This window comes from Erpetoichthys calabaricus, chromosome 1, assembly GCF_900747795.2.
Source record: "Erpetoichthys calabaricus chromosome 1, fErpCal1.3, whole genome shotgun sequence".
NCBI classification, from domain to species: Eukaryota; Metazoa; Chordata; class Cladistia; order Polypteriformes; family Polypteridae; genus Erpetoichthys; species Erpetoichthys calabaricus.
The window spans coordinates 125,488,188-125,510,355 of record NC_041394.2 but is presented as its reverse complement, the minus strand read 5'-3'; the positions used below and the strand labels follow the sequence as shown (position 1 = coordinate 125,510,355).

Here is a 22,168-nt window from a genome sequence, read left to right as displayed (position 1 = left end):
TAAAGGGAGAGATTAAAAAGTCAAATCAATTAAACCAAAAGAAAAGTGTGATCCCAGAATAACAATGATCTTAGCTTCTTCTATTCTTCCTTGAAAAGTATAATTGAAGCCCCATGAAAATCGCAAACAGAAGTCGATGTAGCTAAAATCAAGAGATATGAAGTGTTCTACAATAGTCTCTGCAAGATATTCGATCTTAACTGCTTGAACGTCCCTGAAAAGGTCTGCTAGCTGTCTCCCTGTTTAATCTATGTAGATTAATGGAAACTTCCTACTAGAAATGAAGTAAATAATTATTAGACAGGCAGTAGGCCCATTGTTTTAATATTGAATTTACTAGAAGAAGTAGTTACAAGGGTATTGCTAGTGACATGTTTGCAAGTGACACAGTGGCTCTTGTTATAACTTGAAGTGACCGATGAGGAATGTGGCTCTCCTCTGTGAAGTGAGCTACAGATGAGAAGTTTCTGCAGGTTAGGTGATTGGTGGAATTAAGACAAGGAAGGGTTAGGGAAAGAAAAGCCTTTTGTGGAAGGATAAGTCTGCAAAACTGGAACATTTTGTTAGATGATCTGTGGGAAAGATGTTATTAGGGTGGAGAATGGGAGGACCAATGAAATTCAAGGTTCTTTATTGGGGTTCCTCTTAGAGTGGATGTCATGAGGTCTTCTCCCAGCTTGATTAAGGGCCCTAACCATAATATGAGAAAGGTATTTAATATATTGAGGAAATTCCTCATTCATGGCGGCACGGTGGCGCAGTGGGTAGCGCTGCTGCCTCACAGTTGGGAGACCTGGGGACCTGGGTTCGCTTCCCGGGTCCTCCCTGCGTGGAGTTTGCATGTTCTCCCCGTGTCTGCGTGGGTTTCCTCCGGGTGCTCCGGTTTCCTCCCACAGTCCAAAGACATGCAGGTTAGGTGGATTGGCGATTCTAAATTGGCCCTAGTGTGTGCTTGGTGTGTGGGTGTGTTTGTGTGTGTCCTGCGGTGGGTTGGCACCCTGCCCAGGTTTGGTTCCTGCCTTGTGCCCTGTGTTGGCTGGGATTGGCTCCAGCAGACCCCCGTGACCCTGTATTCGGATTCTGCGGGTTGGAAAATGGATGGATGGAAATTCCTCATTCATTACATAAGTCAATTTCATCAAAGCAGAGGGGCTACAGCCTAAGGAACTATCAAAGAAGAAGACAGTTTTTGGTAAGCCAGGGATTCAAGGAGCTGTAGAGAAGGCAACTGTGTATCAGTTATCTTGTAATAGTCAGAGGCTTTAAATCCTGGAAAGCTGATAGAAAGACTGAGATCCAAAAATGGTAGATTTGTAGTGAAAAGGTTAACTGTAAATATAAAAGATGTATGGACACTATTAAAATTATTAATTAATTCCTGTAGCTGGCTTCTGGAGCAACAGGTAACACCAATACAATCATTGATATATCTTTTGTACAGGTCTGGTACAAAGAATAGGTAAGAAGAAAGTAAACCTAGTGTAGCTAAGTAGGTTTATATGTTAATTATTATTTTTAATAGGGTTCTTAAAGATCTTTATTCATAATTATGTAAAAGGGTGTGTATACAGTATATAAACATCGATATATGAAGCTAAAGTTTCCTGGCAATGAAAGGGACAAAACAAGTGATGTACATAGAATTCTGGTAAAATAAAACTCTGGGATCCACAGTTATTAGGCAGAAGCAAAATGAAGTCTATCTAACTTCAGCTAACTAATGTAATAGGAGGTGGCATTGGACTGAGGTCCCAGCCTCGATGGATGGTGTTCCTGTCCCCGGATAGGACTGTAAAATGGGTGGATTGAGGGGAGACAGCCATTCAAGACTGTATGCTCCTCTGATACTGTAGGTGACAGCACTGCTGGACTGGTGCACCCATGTATTTACCTACAGGGTATGTTGAGAACTGTAGTCCTGTTGGGCAGCCCTGCTGGGTACCACCGGAGGAAGCTCTAGGCGAAAACTATCCACCTGTTAAGGGGCTTCCACCATACAATACTGTGGCACTTGAAGTACCATAAAAAGGGCCACTTTGCCTTGGTCTGCAAGTCAGAGTTGGGAGGAAGAGGACAACATACAGCCAGGAGGGAAAGGAGTAGAAGGAGAGAAAAAGGAAGGATTATATTCTATTACATTGTGCTGTGTTGTTCTCAAGAGAGTGAGAAGAAACTAAGGTACTTTTGTAAGTAAAATCACTTTATTTGAACCTGTGACTCTGGTGCTTCAGTTGAGTCTGGGATTTGGGGCCGGATGCACCCCCTAGTAGCCATACTGGGCACATAGTCCCTCTCGAGACATTCCATTACACAATAGCATAATTAAGTGTCTATAGCATAGACAAATGAATTTAGATAATTCCAAACAGTGATTGACTGCCATGTCTGGAAGGACTTAAGTTAATGTGCAAATAAATAAAGAAGCTTGTGATATTTTTTGAAAAAAAAAAAAAGAACACTTTACTGATATTGTAATTGTTGTGATACAGAAGTAAACTTACCACTTTCTCCACTGTGAGAGACTCCCAGAAGGGCATCAAAGCAATGAAGCACTGAACTCTGGGCTGCACTTCCTCCAGAGAATTGTTTTGGGTCTTCATGAACTCCTTCGTACACCAAGCCATCTGGCATAGAAGGATTATCCTTCCAGCTGCAGCCAGGAGAAAATTCAAAAATAGTTCTGCAATGTCGTCCTTGAAACTGTGTGCATTTATACAGCCTACATAGGTTTCATAAAGAAGAAACAGACTGTTTATGTCCATTCATCCATTTTCAAACCCACCCAGAGCCATTTTAATATAGCCTTAGTCCTGGACAGGGTAACAGTCCATTGCAGGACATACTCACACTGCTACATTTTAGAGCAGTGGTGTCAAACTCAGATCCTGGAGGACAAAGGTAGCTGCAGCCACTTTGCTTAATTAGTAATCAATCGCTGCTGCTAGAGGAACATTCTTCTTAATTTAAATTAATTTGCTTAAGTTTCAAAACCTTAGTATCCAGCAGCCAAACCATAATCAAATGCTAGCTGAGCCTACAGGTGGCCAGCTAACCTGATCCCATTGGTACGAATATGTCCATCATATAAACTTTAATGAAATATCTGAAAAGAAGAAGGTGAAGAGCTGAGAAATATTAATTTGTTCTGGTTCATCAAAATATTTGGATGGTGCTTTTAGGAAAAATAAAATCAACAGTTTTAGAAATGTCTGGTGTGGGAAAATGAGAGCACTAAGAAGCCTTACAATTAAATAATGTTTTAATAGGAATAATTGGCTTCTAATTAAGAAATCCGTTGAAGAGAAAATGGTGGTCGTCAAGGAACCAAGTTTGATACCCCTATGGTAAAAGGATAGCCATTTTACCTATTAAAGCAGGCCCAAGGAAAATGTCTTGGGTCTTTAGCTGTTTAAGTTTTAATGTTTCCTTGGACTTGGTTTTGCCATTTCTTTTTCCAGGATAATTGATGTGTTTATTAGAAGATAGTTTAATTAGGCAGGTATGGAGAGTGAACATCCATCTTCCAAACCCAATTATCCAAAGCAGGGTTGTTGGGGCAGCTGGGGTGAGGCAGGAGCAATCCCTGGACTTGATGGCAGCTCATCACAAGGTAGACACACACACACACACACACACACATACACATTAGAGGCCAATTTAGCATTGCAAGTTCATCTACACTGCATGTCTTTGGACTGTGGGAGGAAACCAGAGATCCCAGAGAAAGCCCACGTGGACATGAGGAGAACATGTGAACTCTACTCGGGGAGCACCTGGGATGTGAACCCCTGTCTCTATACTGGTGCTAAAACTGCACCACTGTGCTGCCCTCTTAGTGAACATAAAACCTTATGGCTTTAGGGTATGTTGAGAAACTAAAACTGACTGAAGACAGTCATGTCGTATATAAATATCACAGAGTTCAGTTCTCAGCATCTCTGAGATGTGCTAACAAGGCAGATTCTAATGGCACTTCATCTCCCATTCCAAACAACATTCCCAAAGACTCACAGTAAACAGATATTCACATCTTCTCTTAAAGTGTTGTATTAGGTGCTTCACATAACCACAATCACATTCTTAAAAGGTGGCAATAATCAATAGTGCTAAAAGCTGCCACAATCTGTATAAAATATTCCACTGACAGATTGAGGAGATCGTTCCTCCCCCAAACTATGCGACTCTTCAATTCCACCTGGGGGGGGGGGGGGGGGGGGGGGGGGGTAAATGTTAACATTTAACATTATACAAAGTTATTGTCTTTTTTTCACCTGCATTATTATCATTCTTTAATTTAATATTATTTATTGTATCAGTATGCTGCTGGAAAATGTGAATTTCCCATTGGGATTAATAAAGTATCTATCTATCTATCTATCTATCTATCTATCTATCTATCTATCTATCTATCTATCTATCTATCTAAAAGCAAACTATGAAATCATATATGGATCTTAATGCCTTGACTAATGTCATTTTTCTTGACTACACTATCAGAAGAAAATAGGATTTATCAGAGAGAGGCTAAAACATAGTATGGTGGACTCAGGTGTAAAAAGCTTGGGAGAATAAGGCATAGTTAAAAAATGTGAAGTTTGACAGAAACAATACTGTAGGGTCGAGATGTTTTTCCACCTCTAGACCTCAAAAATTACCATCAATAAAGAAACTATGACTTTAGCATATTATTAAAAATATAAAATTTAAAGGTATGGCATCCAACAGTTTGCTACAGTTAAAATGCAATTCAGCAAGATAATGATCAAAACACTTTAAGAGCACGGGTGATAATAAAGAAATTCAAAATAGAAGAAATTGACTTCTGTGGAAATTTTCTCCTGGCATCATGCTAGACAAGCTTCAAATATTAATACTTTGCTGACGCAGTAATGAGCCAGAATTCCTCCACAGCAATGTGAGAGGCTGATCAACAATTACAGTAAGCATTCAGGCTCCAACAATTGCAGCTAAAGGCCATGTAGCAATTAGCAAATCAAGGGGATGTTGAACACTACTTTTTTTTTTTAATAAAATGTATACAGCAGTGTGATGTTATTTGTTTCTGGTGTTCTAGTTTTAAGATTTGGGTTAACATCTGATAACACTCAAAATAAAAATTATGCAAAGATTTTGCATATTCAAAAGGGCATGAGTACTTTGGCAAGGAACTCTATATATTTATAAACTAGTTTGTGGTTTGTCCTGGAATTTACATGCTCATTTTATTTTTTTGTCTTCTGTTTAAATTTCAGTTTTCAATCAATAAAAAATAATTGCTCACAAAAAAATGCATGGTTTTGGCAAGAGCACTAGTGGACTATTTTAATTATTATCATATTTATTTTTATTTGCTCCCACTATAATCATTTAAGAATAGTCTATGGAGGTGGAAATTGATTGGAAAACATGGAGAAAACTACTTACCCTGACAGAAAGATCCGAATAACTCCATAAAACACTTGTGGATCAACATTTCCTGTTAAGGAAGAATGAGAATATATTTATAAAGTATATATATTTGTATTATTTGGCAGAAACTGTATTACATACCTATGAGCTGGTTCTCGGAACTGTGAGGACGTGGCGGGTGTTTGCCGACTGGCTGACCAACCACAAGTGTTACCTGGTAGGTGGCCACCCAAATAATCAGATTGTGAATCAGATTTTAAAATATATACAGTATATATTAAATTATTAATATATATATATAAAATTGGGGGGGGGGGGGGGACTAGGCAAGCTTTTACCTACAGGGCCCCAAAGCTGTGCAATGATCTGCCCTAATATGTCAAAGATTCCCCATCAGTCTGAGTATTTAAATCTACACTAAAGACTCACTGCTTTAGTCTAACATATCATGATTACTGATTAGCTGTTCTTACTGCCAACTGTTTAACAAAAATAAATGTCTGACAACCATTAAGAACGCTTACCTATCCTTTGATATTCCATTTCCCCTCTCAAGAAATTGTCCACTTTAGGCCAGCTGACACAGTTTGTTCTCTTTGGTTTAGATGACAAAAGTAAAATATTATATTTCTGTTCTTACATATTTGGCATGAACAAGACTCACATAGTAAAGGGGTGATGCTGAAGATAATTAATATTAGTCGCAGAAGAATCACCAAAATACTTACAAACCCTAGACTCTGGCTAATGTATAATAATTTGGTGTAGCTCACTTATGTACTCTGTTTGTTTCTCCTTGCTTAAATCTCTGTCTCATTTTTCCCTTCTATTTCTCCTATGTCATGACTGTATAGATTTGTTCAAAAATTATCATTCCAATGCTACTTCAGTTTTAATCTAAGTGGTCAAGAATAGTGAGCCTTGATACAGAACAACGTTGTAATGAACAACAAACCTGGTAAGAATAAGAAATTTATCAATAATATTAAATTTAGAAGGAGAAACACAAACTCTGTGTTGGTAATTTCCAAGAAGCCTAATCAAATAACTCAAAAACACACTTCCTTCACAAATATTGGACTCCCTTATCTATGAAGAGATAGCTTGCAGAGAGTTGGTCAAATAACTTGTTGACTGATGAAAGAACATATCAATGAAACAAGGAGACAACTGTTGAATTCAGGAAGAGCCTTGCCACCCATCTCCCCCTTCTATCAATGGCTCCACTGTGGAGTCAGCAAGGAGCACAAATTTCCAGGGAGTGGATATAACAAATGAGCTTTACTGGACCCAACACATCCCCTCCCTAATTAAGCGAGCACAGAAGCGACTGCACTCCCTTTAGCACATGAGAAGAACTTGCCGCCCCCCCCCCCCCCCCCCCCCCACCCTCACTTCTTTGTACAGAGGCAGCACCTGCATCTCCATCTGGTATCAGGACTGCATTGCCTACAGAAAGTGGTAAAAGCAGCTGAGGAAATCATTGGATCATTTGTCCCTCTCATACAGGAACTCTACAGCAAATGAAATGGAGTACACAAAGAAAAACAAAAACCGACATGGGTAGAGAATGTTCCAGTTCTCTACAGAATCTGAGAAGACCTGGTTTCAAACCCTGTCTCCTGAAGCTCAAAGGCAGCAGTTCTAATCATTGTTCCAACGTGCTGCCTCAGTTCAGTTCACTGAGATGATATATTTTATATCACACACCTCCAAATTACATGCTGTAGTAGGAGTAACATTAAAATATAACAAGTCTGGGAAAGGTGAGGAGACACTTCAGTCATCGAGCCAGTTTGGTCAGCTAAAACGTAATCTCTCCAAGTGTCTCATTCAGATACTTTGTAAAAGTTGTAATGGTTCCCACTTCAACTAAATGAGTCATTAGGTAGCAGCAAATACCCTTCGACCATTAGTGTGAAGGAAGCAGTGCTTCATTCTTAATATCTAAGAGTGTACTCATGTACATGATTAATTTAATAAAAAGAGTTCTGCTGGATCAGCTTTATCAGCGTATTTGAGGATGTTTAAGACCTGGATTATTTATTGTTTGAATGCACAATTCAAGACGTTTTACTCGTTTATCTCTCTGTCATCCAGGGATGCTTCTGTCTGGACAGATTCAAGAACTGCACACAGTATCCAGAATGATGACTTATTATCACATAACAAAGTCAGAGTCAAGAAATATTTTTTGATTTATATGCAACACATTTAACAATATAACAATTTTGTTAGATGTTCCAATTCTTTCTGAACATAGTGAAAATGTTGTGTAGCCTTAAAATCCTTAACCTGCTTCAGAAGTTGCTTCCTGTAGAATTGCATTTTCTGTTTATAATATTCCTTTCTTCATGTAGCAGTTTGCACTTTTTTGCATTACACTAAGTTTTACAGGTGGAGACTACACACTTTTGTATTTCTTTTGCTGTCTCCTATTTTTAGTGTCATCAGCAAATTTGAAAAGTTTACTAAACACACCCAGAAACCCTCATTCACATCACATATGTGTTTTTAAATGATAATTTAGTATGAAACTTTTAAAGCCCTTTAATGGCTATGTGGATTAATGGACAAAATGAATGCATTGCTTCATTTAAGAGCTTTTAAAGTTTGAGATGGTGATGCCTACAGCAAGTTGCATGTGTATCATAACAATTCTGTTTGATACATGTACATTTGGGACAGTGACACTGAGGGAAGAGCCGAGCTATCTTGTGAAGCCATATAGAGGGTATGTATGTGTGTGAGTGAATAATAATAAAATAATAATTATACATTTTATTTATACAGAACCTTTCCCATGAATGAGTGAGAGAGTAAAATTTTCAAGACCCACTCCTCTCAATCCATTGCCCTGGATTTGTGGTTGCCAGCAGATCTTGGGAAAGATCCTGGCTTGGATCAGCTTAGCTCATGGAGCTGGGGAAAGTGAGCCCTAGTGGAGTTGACTCTGATCCAACCCGGAAACATGCTAGTGGCACAAGGAACAAAGAAAATGTCACATTCTCCAAAAAACAATATTTGTCTAGAAAGGAATTGGAATGAAAGTTGATTACAATGACCCAGTTTATTTTGTTATAACCATTTTAACAATACATTAATTAATTAAGGAGCGTTTACTGTTTATTTCATTTTTTGCTTAATAGTGCTATCTGTTTAGAGATGGGAGGCAGTGGTTCACTTGCACTAAAGAAATTCAGCCAATGAAATATGAAAGGAAGATTCTTCCTCGTTTCAGTAACACCTTCTTATCTTCACATGTTGATGCAGACATTAGTGTTTCCTTAATATGCAGCGCAACATTCAAATTCTAAGAGATCTATTGTTTAAAAATCTTCCCTCTAAGTGAAATGACAGTACTATTGTAATAAGAAAAAGCCTTTTACTTTCCACATCTTTTCCATTAATTAGATCTGTCGCCTACCAACATCTTAGAAAAAAAAAAACAAAATTTAGGACAGCATTCCAATGGGCTTGAAGTTTCCAAGTTAAGTGATGCGTGGGTGTTTGTGTACTGAGCATGGATCGCATGTCTTTTGCAGTTATGCAGAATTCCTGACAAGAAACCACTTAGAACTTGCGGCTGTTCTTTTTTAACTATATAAATTGTTGGATTAGTTTTATTGTTGAAGAAAAGGCTGATAACCCCCAAACGTATGGCACGATGCCACCAGCAAAGACTGGCTATCAGGTGGAAAGTAATCTTATGCTGGTACTTGTGATGGACACGATTGTTGTTTGGTTTCTGATGGCGCACCTTTTAGCAAATATATTAACTCAACTGCAGATCCAAATGAAAAATTCAAACAAGTTCATAAGAATGCCTTTGCATATTCCATTAAATTGTCTGTGATAAACAGACTAATCAGTGATCACAGAACAGTACAGAGGCTACATGGCAGCTGAAAACCAGGGTGACTGGCTTGCAACATATTCTTGAATGTTACTTTTCAAAAAACAGTGTAATGCATATTAAAATAGTATTAATAAATTAATGGAAGGTAAATATAGAGGAGGGTTTAAATTATTGAGCATTATTCATGCAACCATCAGAAATCAAATGGAACAACAACTGCAAATTGCAACAAGATAACAACTAAAAGAAATAAGGGTGCAAGAAACAGCAAAAGTTAAATTACTCGTAGTGTGTTCCAGATCTTGGGAAAGATCCTGGCTTGGATCAGCTTACCTCATGGAGCTGGGGAAAGTGAGCCTTAGTGGAGTTGACTTGCTTTTCATGGCAATGTGGTTTGTTGCTACTGTCAGGAAGGAAGATACACTGGGGCCCAAATACAAATATGAATGTATAGGTGAAACAAGGGAAGAACAAAGGCTACAGCATGATATGTTGGTTTCTTGCGTCAAGCCTAAATGGGGCTGATATTTAGGAACAGCATTCCCATTGGAAGTAGCAAAATAAATAATCAGTAATGAATTAAAACCAATCTACAGCACTCAAAAATTCTTAGTGGTGTAAGAGTGTGAGAAGAGTTCAGCATATACTCATGGGAACCAACGTGCACTCAATGTTATTCTTTCTTGCAATATAAAATCTCTGGTTCTTGCCACTATTTCTATTTTTCCACATCTAGACACCCCTGCTCCAATAGGGGTTGATAATATATCTTTGGGATAACAGCCAGTGGAAACTCTGAATAACTACAAGGCTCCAGAACCTCTGTATAAAGCATTGAGGTTACCAGTTATCTGGGCCATCTGCACCTCTATTTCCTGAGTGCTAGCTCAAGGACTAAAAGTCCTTAACTGTGTTTGGACTGACTACATGCATTTATGGAGGCTAAGATTCTGGGACCATGCATCCAGATGAAATCTCTTTAAAAGGAAGAGTAGGGACAGCACCATAGTCACAAAACTACTGGCCATCTCCTGGACTCAACCTAACCCTCAGTAAGATCTCAAATGGAGTCAGCAGTTCCTGCACTTTTCTGTCCAGGCCGTAATACTCATATTTAAATCATTGATTAAGTCTTAGGCTTGCAATGGATGTAAAGGACATGGAAACTTTTGTTATCACAAATCAGACTGTGAAAAGAAGACAGGGCAATTTAAAAGAGATGTCATCAGAACAGGCAGGGATCTATAATCAGTAAGGAAGAACAGGGTAAAGAAGATTAGGCAAATGTTTGGTCAACTTCAAGCATGAAAACAACAAGGTAAAACATGGAGCCAGATAAAGAAGTCGCAAGTTTACAAGAGAACAGCGACAAGCACCAGAGAAAATGAAAGTGATGTGCTAACCTAGTTCCTAGTATTCTGGGAGTTCCTAGTATTCTGTATACTGTCACCTGCTACACCAGTTCAACAGAGTGTGCCCAGGGGTATAATCATGAGCACGACATGATAAGTCTTTTTGGGATTTTCTTCTCTTTTTGTTAAACTCATAACCTTTGAAAAGGCATTTGCCACCTAGGAAGTTATGAGATTTATGGGATCTCACAGCTCTTTTCTGAAGCACTTCTCTATGATAACAAGATGGGCACCATTTTATGTTTTTCGAACTCCAACTGAAGATTCATCAAAGAGTGAATTGCCTTGACTGACGTACCACATTATGTTCATTCATCCATTCATGCCTTCCACTCCAAAGTTGTTCAATCCAATGCAGGATCGTAGTGCACCAGAAATGTAACCAATACGCAGTTTTCGTAGGAATTTACAGAAGCTGCTAATATTCAGGTCTATGTAACAACATCCATGGCAATCATAATAGTGTGCTATATACCTGATTGCAAATATCTTCACTCTAATATTTTGAGTTCTAGAAATATTAGAAAGTTCCAGAATGTGCACTGAAATTCATGTTAAAATTATGCATTATTTTTTGATTGATTCAAATTTTCTGTTTGCTGGACACATTCACACTTGTGACAGGTCATATTGCAAAACTACCTTACATCACCAGAGAAGAGAGAGATCAGACACCTTGCATCATTTTAAGAGCCGTGACCATGCACTCGATGGAGTCTGCAATATCCTGAAGCGCCTGGTGCAGCTTCCTGTCATCTTTCTGAATCATCGCATTTATGGATGTCACCGCTGCCTACAATCAAAGCACAAAGCCAACATTGTTTATTTGTTCCTGTGCAGGCCTTATCAAATTCTTCATTAATAACAGAACATCGGTGGCCCTCATGTTCATCAGTAATCACATTATTAGTTCCAGAAATGAAAAGCTTTCCAACAAGTTTGACCACAATGTGTATCATATAAACTCATTTTTTAAGATATGCAGAATACAGATATCATATTTTTATGTTAAAAAAAAATAGCAAATAATTTTGTCCTTGTACCTTAATCCCCGGGACTGCGGCCATTTCGACCAGCAGAGTCACAAGAAAGAAGCCTTTTGCACTGTCTTCTCCCGGAAAAGAGAAAATCACATCCAGATTCCTAATAAAAAGTAGGGAAAAATGGGATGTTCATGTCTACTGTTTATGTGATTTCTCATTTTAGTGTACTATAATGCATTTCACATATAAAAGTGGAAATTGTTAGAAATGCAAAGTATGAAAACATAATCTATCAAGCTTTAAGTACTACACTTATACCATAATAACAAAGCCTTCTACCTTAATATCCATTTAAATTAAGTACACCAATTATGATAAGCATAAATAAATAAGAGGAGCCAGGGGGTCCAGTGGTTAGCACTGTTGCTTAATACAGTAGCTTCTCAAAGTAAGGCATACCTGCACCCTGATCTCCAGCTCTCATTGTCAGGACAACGCATTGCTGGTAAGCCCAGGTGGTCTGCTCTCCATAATATGCACCAGGGGTCTTAAAATGCCATCCATTGCCAGGGTTCTGCTTTACCTTCTTACTACCCTCCTGTTTGCAGTTCACATACACACCTCTTGTCCAGCACCCAATATACTTTAAATACATTTTAATGGTACATGTTTTTTTTATCTTGTAACACAGTGTTATGCATTTATTATTGAGTATATGAAAACATTTGAAAAAAACAGTTTTGAATTATGAATTAGATATCCGATTTGGACTTGCAGCTCTATTTGAAACAGTGGGCTCCAAAACCTGCAGGATAAATAGATAAATTATGTGTATAGAAGGGTTACAAAAATGGTTGGATTAATGGTAACAAAAATGTGATAAATTATTGATAAACTAATGCTGTGCAAGTTCCCAGGAGGATGGACTGGCATCCCAGCCAGGATGAAGGAGGATTTCTTGCCCGGCTGGTAAACCATAATGGAAGGATGGTGATATTGTGGACACCACCTGGCCAGGACACCTTTTAATTGCTGTCCTGGCTGAGATGCTGGAAGGAGGAATTGACTGGTGAGAGCTGGAAGCCAGGAGCAGTTCATCCCCTAAATTAATAAGTGGCAGTGTTCCTCACAAGTTGCCCCAGTTTAGACCCCCGCAGGGCTACATGGAAATTAGAGTCCAGAAGCACAGCCCTGTAAGAATCCTTGGGTAACTGTAGAGGGTGCTGCCGGGTGAGGACCTCCCTGGTTTCTGTATGACCTGGAAGTGCTTCCATCAAGCCACGACGTGGCACCAGAAGTATTCCCTGGTTCAGCTTAAAAGGAACCTGCCGCCATACTTCATGGAGTCAGAGTTGGGAGAAGGCCGGCAGCACTCACTGGAGGAGAGAAGGAAAGAAAAAAGAAAGAGAGCGAAACAGCGAGCATTTAAGTCTGTATATTGGCCATATTAATTGTTATATTTGAGCTGTGTGGACTAAAAATCCTTTAATTGAACCCGGAGTGGTGTTGGGCAGTGTGTCTGGTGTTTGGGGGATCAGTGGTGCCCCCTACTGGTGACAGCTGTCTAAATAAGTCAAACATAACTAACACACTGATAAAGTGACCTTCTCTACATAGTGTTATTCATATTATAAATTTATTTATAATAGTAAAAAGTATTCAAACATTAGTGAAAGTTTATTGTTAACATTATAAGGTGCACCATAGAGACTGTTTTAAGATTATTAGCATATGTATACAGCATTGGATGTTTTGCTTCAGAGATCTCACTGGGCTTCTATGCTGAAACATTGAGAGATTCTCTATAATATAGCAATCTCAGCAGTACATGACCCAGTTCAACATGACGACCAAAACAAAAACATACATTTTGTCCAAGGATTTCTTGACCATCAGCATAACTTTGCTTAAACACAGCATACAAACCTTTCATCTTTTATATTGCATGTACAAGAATGCGGTTTAGACTCACTCTTTCACAAAACATAACAACATATGAAAGCTCCCCTGATCATCCCTGCCACTGCATATTGCCTTGCAGATACTCTGATCAAAAACATCATCATCAAAAACATACTGTGATGGTCATCAGCAATGTATATATTACAAAGAATCTATTTTATTTATTTACTAGGGGGCTTACCCCCTGCTCGCTTCACTCGCCAACCTCCCCTGCCTGCGCTACGCGCCAGCCACTTCGTGTCTCTGCCGCTCGCATTGTGAAGAGGGGAGCTGAACGCATCCCAAGGAGATGCGGTCGCTCTTCCTAAACCCTCTCTTACATGGTGATACAGTGGAAGACAAATACAGTTCTGTTTTTACTTCCTTTTTGCTCGATCAGCTGCTGGCTTGCCATTGCTGCCGTGCCGCGTAATCTGCAACTTGCGCGGCACTTTAAATATTTAAAAGCCGTCATAAAAGTTGTCCTACTCTTTGTCTTTTATTTCCGGCCGTGGTTAAATGTCTTGGCACAAAGTCTCGTCTTGCGAGTTGTGAGTTCTTGATATTTGTTAGTTTATAATTTAAAAAACGGAATAAGAATCTGAAAATCTAACAACATCACATTAAAGTTCGATAAATTCTGAAAAGAATGATACCAAACATATATATGTAGGTTTTAAAATAAGCCTGATTTAAAGCGTGACAAAAAAGGTGACATAAAAAACGTCATATAAAATCGTTGCACAAAATCATTGCACTTTTAGCCTTAGGATGTTTTATATAGAGAGTAAATTTTCCTAAAGTCATTACTCCACAAATCCCTATCTGATTACCCAAAAAATACATTTCAAAAAGGCAGCATGGAACCTTCACAGTAATGGCCATTTCAAAACAGTTCAAAACGGTTAAAAAGAACCTGATCCCAAAGTGGTAATGACCCAGAAGTACTGTTTTATCATCCTTTTACAAAAATATAATGAAGAAAGTAGTTTTTGAAATGGAAAAAGTGTCTGTTTGATCATTATCAAGCCTCATGATTCATTTCAGAGTCAAGAGAATTAGAAAAATATGCTCATGAATTTAAAATACGGAAAAGAAGTTTGACTATTACTTCAAGAAAAGCCATACTGTAGAAATATAGTCCAAAACAGCCTCTGTATCAATAACTATCAATATTACAAAATGTCATGGATTCTCTTTAAAATAATTGTTTTTTATGAGTTCTACATTTCTAAAACTATAATTACAATATCATTTTTTTGATGTGCCACTTCAGTTTGAGTTTCTGCAGTTTTCTTTATGTCTTGATCTTGTCTGTTTACAACATTCCAGCACAGATATCTTTCCCAGTGTAACATTTAAACTCATTCTCAACATACCCTTGCATGACGCTATATATTTTGTAGACTTTGAACCGGGACACAAACAGACAGACACCAAATGTCCCAAAACGCACATGGTTTAATTCTTCAGAACACAATGCAGTGCACAATTCACCGTCAATTCAGTCCTCTCTTTCTCTTTCTTCTACCTCCCGACTCCGGCTCCTCAAATGGAGTGAGGCGCCCCTTTTTATAATACCCCGGATGTGCTCCAGGTACTTCCTGATGATCTTCTGATGGCATTTCCTGGTCCTGAGCACCCAGAAGCACTCCGGGTCTGCCTGGAATCTGTTCCTGCAGCACTTCCTGCTGTGGCGGAAGTGCTGCAGACCAGGGCTCCATAATCGGCTGGGCGCCCCTTGGTGGTGGCCACAGGCCCCAACGGGGATGAACTTCCAAGCTCTGATCCCATGGCCCCCATGCAGACCAGGGCGGCTGCCATCTTGTGGCCCAGGGGAAGTATTGTCCCTCTCCCGGACCTTCCAGGCATTCCGGCTGAGCAGGATCCCCAGCCGTCTGCCACAATATATATATATTGTATATAAGGTGTGTGATCCTAATCACAATAATGCCAAAGAAGCACAAAATATAGAAAAAGGTGTGCATATAGGTGCTTACTCACTTTCTCAGTTGACACTTCCTTTTCCTCTTCCCACTCCTCTCTCTTTCTCAATCCAAACTCTGCCATCTCTTTCTTCCACCAACTGAGTGGTTATCATAAATTTCTGCCCAACTGCACACTCAATGAGCATTTGGCAGGGGAGAACCTTACAAATTTGCAGGTTTAGATGGTCACCGGTTTCCGGCACAATGATTGCTAAGTATATAAACCTTACCTCTAAATGCTGTCTTCCTTACCTGAAAAACATTTAAAACACTGTCCTGTACAAAGTCCTGAAATTACTTCTGAGTAAACTCAACCTGCACAGTACCCAGGCTGAGATTATAGTCAATTTCTTCGAGGCCTAGCCAGTGTGTCATAAGGCAGGAGTAGCACAACTTACTTCTTCAGCTGCTGCTCCTTTATGAGTATTGAATTCAAACATTTACCATACTTTATTCTGAACACATAGGTCCAAATTGTATCAAGTCAGTTCCCTTTTTATTTACGTGTTTTACTTGATTCAAACTGAAAGCAGCCAAGGGACGAAAACAAATAAAGAACTAAAATTTTAATAAAAATCGTCATAAAAAATGTAGAGGAGGAGGTTGGGAGCATGCGCTGGTAGCGCTTTGCCACACCTACCACATGGCGAACAACTTGGTTTGGGACCCGAGTGCAGTGGGTGACACCTCAGCACCACACTGGAACAGCCTTTAAGTTTTTTTATGGTGACTGAAGTGCCAACAATCCTGCACCAATCCCCAAGTTTTCCCAGGAAGTTGAAGACCCTGCTTGCATGGCTGAATTCAGATTAACGTCATACCCAGGATGGAGCAATTGCAGGTTAAGGGCCTTGCTCTACGGCTCGACGGAGTTGAGTCACTTCTGGCATTTACAGGACTCGAACCAACAACATTCCGATTGCTGGCGCAGATCCCTAGCCTCAGCCACAGAGCCTCAAGAAAATTTTGTGGACTAAATCAGTGACTTTAAGAACAAGCATAATGAAGTTTGTAGGGAGGTAAAGACTAAATTTGTCATTTTCAAAATTGCAGTAAAAAGTCTTGTCATCTTAACAGAAAGAAAAGGCAGCAATAAAAACCATCTTCTACAGAGTAATTCTGACTCATTGCTTTAGGGCATAATCAGGTTAGCGAAAAGTCAAAAATGAACTATTGATGAATTATTCCTGGACTGAACATAAGATATAATGAAAAAATGATGGATCTAATAGTCTTCAGCCTAAGGCAACAGGAACTGAGAGGAGACATAATAGACATAATCAGAATCTTGAAAGGAATAAGTTCAGTGGCACTTGTTGCTTTAAAATATGTACATGGGGCACAGATGATAAGCTTCACATCCTGGAACTGCTAAAACATCTTTTCTCATAGGAAACCAAACAGTATAAAGAATAAGTGGTAGACAAATGTAACTGAAAGTAATACCGTGGCCACCAATCAAATCTCTTTTCATTATCTTTTAAAAAAAATCAAGTGAATATTCTTTTATTTTTAGGTTTGTTATTTAATTTATACATTTTGTACATGATTGTAGTGAAACATGTTAATTTATTAAAATATATACTCACTCAAGTTCAAACGGACTTGTTTAGGAATTTTCCACAAAAAAAACATGTAAATGAATAGAAAAAGAAGATGTTAGCATTGTAGAATTGGTGCCCCTAAAGCTTTCAGTTTTGAAGTTGTAAAGTAAATAACTTTTTGTAATTTTCTAAATGTAAGAGCATCAACAGTTGTTTGTACATCCACCTACTTTCTGAACCTAATTAATCCACTAAAGGGCCAAGGAGAGCCTGAGCCCATCCAGGCAACAAAAATACAAGGCAGAAACCACTTCTGGATGGAACGTCAGTCCATCTTCAGTCACACACAAACACACACACACAGTTTAGTCTATTAATTCAGCTTATCCTGTATGCCTTTGGAACATGCAAAGAAACCAGACATGCATTAAAATTTAGGTGAGGCAGCATTGATAACTTGTGCCACTGCTCTGCCCAGTTGGCATTTATAGATTAATTACAATGCAACATTCTCAGTCCCACTAAATCAGTGGTCTCAAACTCCAGTCCTGGAGGGCCGAAGTGGCTGCAGGTTTTCATTCTAACCTTTTCTTAATTAGTGACCTGTTTGTGCTGCTAATTAACTTCTTTTGAATTAATTTTATTTGACTTTCTCTTGAAGACTCAGACCCCTCAATTGTTTCTTTTTCCTTAATTAGCAGTCAACCAATGAGATACAAAATGAGCCAAAACATGACCAGCAAAATGTGTCCATCACACAATATCTGAAAATAAAGAAAGATGAAGGTATCAGGAATGTTGATCTGCTCTGTCCACAAAACATTTTATCAGTGCTCATAGAAAAGACAAAATCGATAATTTTGGAAATGTATGCCATTACACAATGATAGTAGCAACAAGCCATGGAATTAAAGAACAGTTTTAATTAACGATGAGACTCTGCGTCTGTTTAAGCAATTGGTTGGAGTGAAATTGGTTGGAGTTTGAGGCCCTGACTTAGTTGGTCTTCTGTTGGCTCACTAATATCACATTTTATTTCTGTTTGGGTGCCATTTAAGGAAAGAAATGAACCAATTCAGAGGAACGATGAAGACATTCAGGGGAACAAATCTTAAAAAAAAAACAAGTTAATTAAAATGAAAGGAAAAGGAATTAATTAGCAGCAAAAAAACAGGTCACAAATTAAGAAAAGGGTTAGAATGAAAACTTGCAGCCACTGTGGCCCTCCAGGATCAGAGTTTGAGAACACTGTACAATACAATACAATACAATTTATTTTTGTATAGCCCAAAATCACACAAGAAGTGCCGCAATGGGCTTTAACAGGCCCTGCCTCTTGACAGCCCCCCAGCCTTGACTCTCTAAGAAGACAAGGAAAAACTCCCAAAAAAACCCTTGTAGGGAAAAAATGGAAGAACCCTTGGGAAAAGCAGTTCAAAGAGAGACCCCTTTCCAGGTAGGTTGGGCGTGCAGTGGGTGTCAAAAAGAAGGGGGACAATACAATACAGTACAATACACAGAATAGAACAAATCCTCAATACAGTATAAAAATAAAGATTTTAGAAGTACGGAGTAGAATTTAACAGTAGATGATATCACATAATATGATTTGGATTTGTTTAGTGTCCTGGAGACCTCATTCATCAAGCTGCCTCCCCCATTTGGCCATTCCACAGCTGAAATAACACTAATCTGATGAAAGGACCCCTCTTTCCCACGATTCCTGCGATCCTCCATCAGGGATGATTTTACCTTAGGCAGGCAAAACAACTTGGCAGGTGGGCCGTGGCACCAAGTGCCACATTTAGCACTCATGGAGGCTAGAGCTTATATCAGTATCACTGGCGGCAAGACAAGAACTAGCCCTCAACAGAGCACCGGTTCATTGTGGGATGCATTTAACAGACTTAACGTTACATTATCAATCCTGCCTAATCTAATTCAGAGTTCTGGTGGAATGAAGAATGCCCTGGAATAATCAAGCATAAGGCAGGAATCAACCATGGATAGGATGCCAGTCCTTGGCAAATCATATTCAGACAACACAATTCACAACTTTCAACGGTCCAGTATACAGTCTCCAGTTAACCTAAAAAATGGAGTACCTTGTTGCCGTCATTAAAAAAAGGCAAAATGGTGTTCTAATAATCTTCTTAATCCTCCAAGATATGTTGTGCTTGACCAGACAAAATATAGTTCCACCAACCTCTTTAAGTGTCAGAACTACGTACATAAAAAGATATCAGTCTTTATAACTTTCTAGAGGAGTAAGTACTTAAAAAATGCTCACATTTAGCTTGGAAGCAGGGGTGTAGCACAGAACTGTGGGCCTGAAACATAAACAGTCTCTTTTCATTCCAGGCTTCAAGCCCCTAAAAAACCGTGGGCCCTGGGTAATCATTACCCTTTCCACCAACTACGATGACCCATGCTTGGAAGATTATAATCGTACTTCTTAAATCACACATTAAATTTAGCAAGTGCTGAACGTAATTTTCAACATGGGAAAGCTGTTCAGAGATTAATAGGTTAGAGTTAACATTAACTGGTTGATATTTTTCTTGAATTTTAGTCTGGTAAAAAAAAATGTTTTTGATATCCGTTTCAACTTTATTTAGTTTAACCTTGCAGACATACCCATTAGGGTCCTTCTTTTTCCAGTTTGCCAAAGCACTGTCTCCGTGTACCAAGATGGCTGGAAGTCCAAGACACTGAGACACATTCCAGAAAGGGATGGCAAGATTTTGAGGCAAAGCCTGTAGAAACATGTTGGCTTTATTGAAGCTTATAAATTAATTTTGAACTAATCTGATACCTCGAATCAGGAGTTACTGAAGCACCTTACCTTGATGGATCCCTGCTCCCCTTCCTGCCATACATAGCCCATTGTAATAAAGCTTAAAGACAAATGTGCCAGCCTCTGCTCTTTATACCCATTCAGGTACTTTGTGTCTAAGAGTGGCATCTTTAAAAGAAAACAAAAAAAAAATCCAAATTTAGACAAAGATAACAAAATAGAGAAAGACTTTGGTTAGGACCAAATGCATTATAACAGACAAATTAACAATACGGATTTCCAGATGCCAAGTATAGCACTAAATTGTAAAACACATGAGATATCTAAAGCTAGCCTGGCATTACTGTAATATATCTCAAAGTGATTAAAGAGCAAGAGGTGTGTGTGTCAAAGCGAAACAGACTTTGAGAAAAGGAAGCCCTTTCCTCATTTGTATATCTGTCATTAGAAGTGAACGCATTCTTTTCCTAATGTGTCAATAACTCAGAGCAATGTTTTCAACGAGGGAGTGACAGCACATTAGACATCAAGAGATATCTTTTAAGAACTCATATGTGGAAAAGACTCACATATAGCTGTTCATCAGGTATGGCAAGAAGGGCTTTGAAGGTGTGCATCATTCATGGCTGAACCTGGCACTAACATATGCAGAAGGCAGCCACAAAGAGAATGACCACAGTTTTATCATTGACATTATCTTTAAGTAATCCCAGTCCACTTTTTGGCTACATAGTTGTACTTTTGACGTAAACAGGAACAAAAGGTATAGAAGCATCTGATCAGTATTAGATAGCATGTAGTAAGGCTAAAAAGTCTTCTTCAAAGTGATGACATTGGGTGATTTGCTAAAGAAAAATAAGTCCTTCTACAAAGCATACAGCGTAACCACCCAAACTACCAGTGGAAAACTTCCAATGTTCTAAAATCTGAACTTCTGATGACCCAAAATTTTGTGTCAGGTTTCGGACAAGTCAAATCCAATCTGATTAAACATGCAGAAATAAAAAAAACATACAGAAATAACAGTGTTATTATCTATAGGGAGGATACTGGTTAACATTTGAGGTGCAGAAGAGGAAAAGATGTGGAGAATAATTGTTGAGGGTTTTGGAAAGCATTATGTGGGTGAAAATTATGATTTAATCAGAAGTACAACAATACTCACAGTGGGAGAGTGTGCTCACATGGGGGCAGAGTTAGACAGGATTTCAAAAACACTTTGATTACTGTTGGCATCTGTTGTTTATTATTATTTTTTGTGAGCAAGTGTGAACAAGAAATTATTTATAAAATCGAAATGTTAATCAGTAGGAAATTTGTGCTTGAACAATCTAACTATAAAAACACGAGCATGTGTGTGTATTGAGAAAAGGGAAACAGCAAGGAGAATGGCGATGGAATGGAGCAAATGTTGATAACGATTGTGGTGGGAAAGCAACTGCTGTGAAAGCTGCATTTTACGTAATTTTTTTGTATTTATTTTAATACTATTATACTCCACTTTGCATTTATTTAGTAACACGCTTGCTGAGAATACTGGACACTGCAGGGTTGTGTCACATTTACTGTACTGACATCTCTCTAAACCTGTGAGTTTACAGGCAAAAAGAAACATTAAATTAACAATACTTCGAAATGAAAATCTTCTTATATAATACGCTACTGTCCATTTACCTGTCCAGGATTTTAAATCACCTGTAGCTCGTAAACCGTTTGACCTATTGACCTGAAATTTGGTAAACATATACTAAGTGATCTCTACTGTCCGCTTTCTGGGTGATGATTTTTATTCCTGCTTTTATTTTTATTTTATTTTATTGTAGAATCAACTCTCAGCAGCAGCCAGAAGGACAGCTGTGCGGCACATGTGTACAAGCACCATTCTCATCCCTACCACCTTCGCCGTCACTTCCTCTACCTCTTCATATCTTAAATCATTCTTAAGTGCCAGCTTAAGTGAAAAATTAAGAAAAATGTACTAAGTAATTACAACACAAAAACTGACTTAAACAATTTTAATGCGAAAAGATGCCGACAGAAGAAGAGAAGAAGCGGGCCACTAGGGTGGAGAAAAGAAAAGGTGCTCAGGAAGCAGCAAGCGCATCAACCTCTGAGCAAACAAATGCTAAATGTACAGAGGAAGAGGATGAAAACTATGAATGCTAAAGTCAAGTTACTGGTTTGCAAAATAATACATCTCTACGAGATTCTAATCAGGGTAACTATAGGTTCTGA

General features: G+C 38.6%; 1 protein-coding gene across 2 annotated transcripts in view; it reads right to left on the bottom strand.

The window, feature by feature from the left end:
* ido1 (indoleamine 2,3-dioxygenase 1) overlaps positions 1-22,168 on the bottom strand; it is a 59,360-nt gene that overhangs the window by 9,512 nt on the left and 27,680 nt on the right. For both annotated transcript variants that reach the window (XM_028806023.2, XM_051933323.1), the window contains 7 exons: positions 19,982-20,101; positions 19,774-19,892; positions 17,182-17,196; positions 11,724-11,823; positions 11,356-11,473; positions 5,425-5,476; positions 2,502-2,650 (listed from right to left, as the gene is read on the bottom strand). In XM_028806023.2, the coding sequence (XP_028661856.2) occupies positions 2,502-2,650; positions 5,425-5,476; positions 11,356-11,473; positions 11,724-11,823; positions 17,182-17,196; positions 19,774-19,892; positions 19,982-20,101 (673 nt within the window). The remainder of the gene's footprint in view (positions 1-2,501; positions 2,651-5,424; positions 5,477-11,355; positions 11,474-11,723; positions 11,824-17,181; positions 17,197-19,773; positions 19,893-19,981; positions 20,102-22,168) is intronic.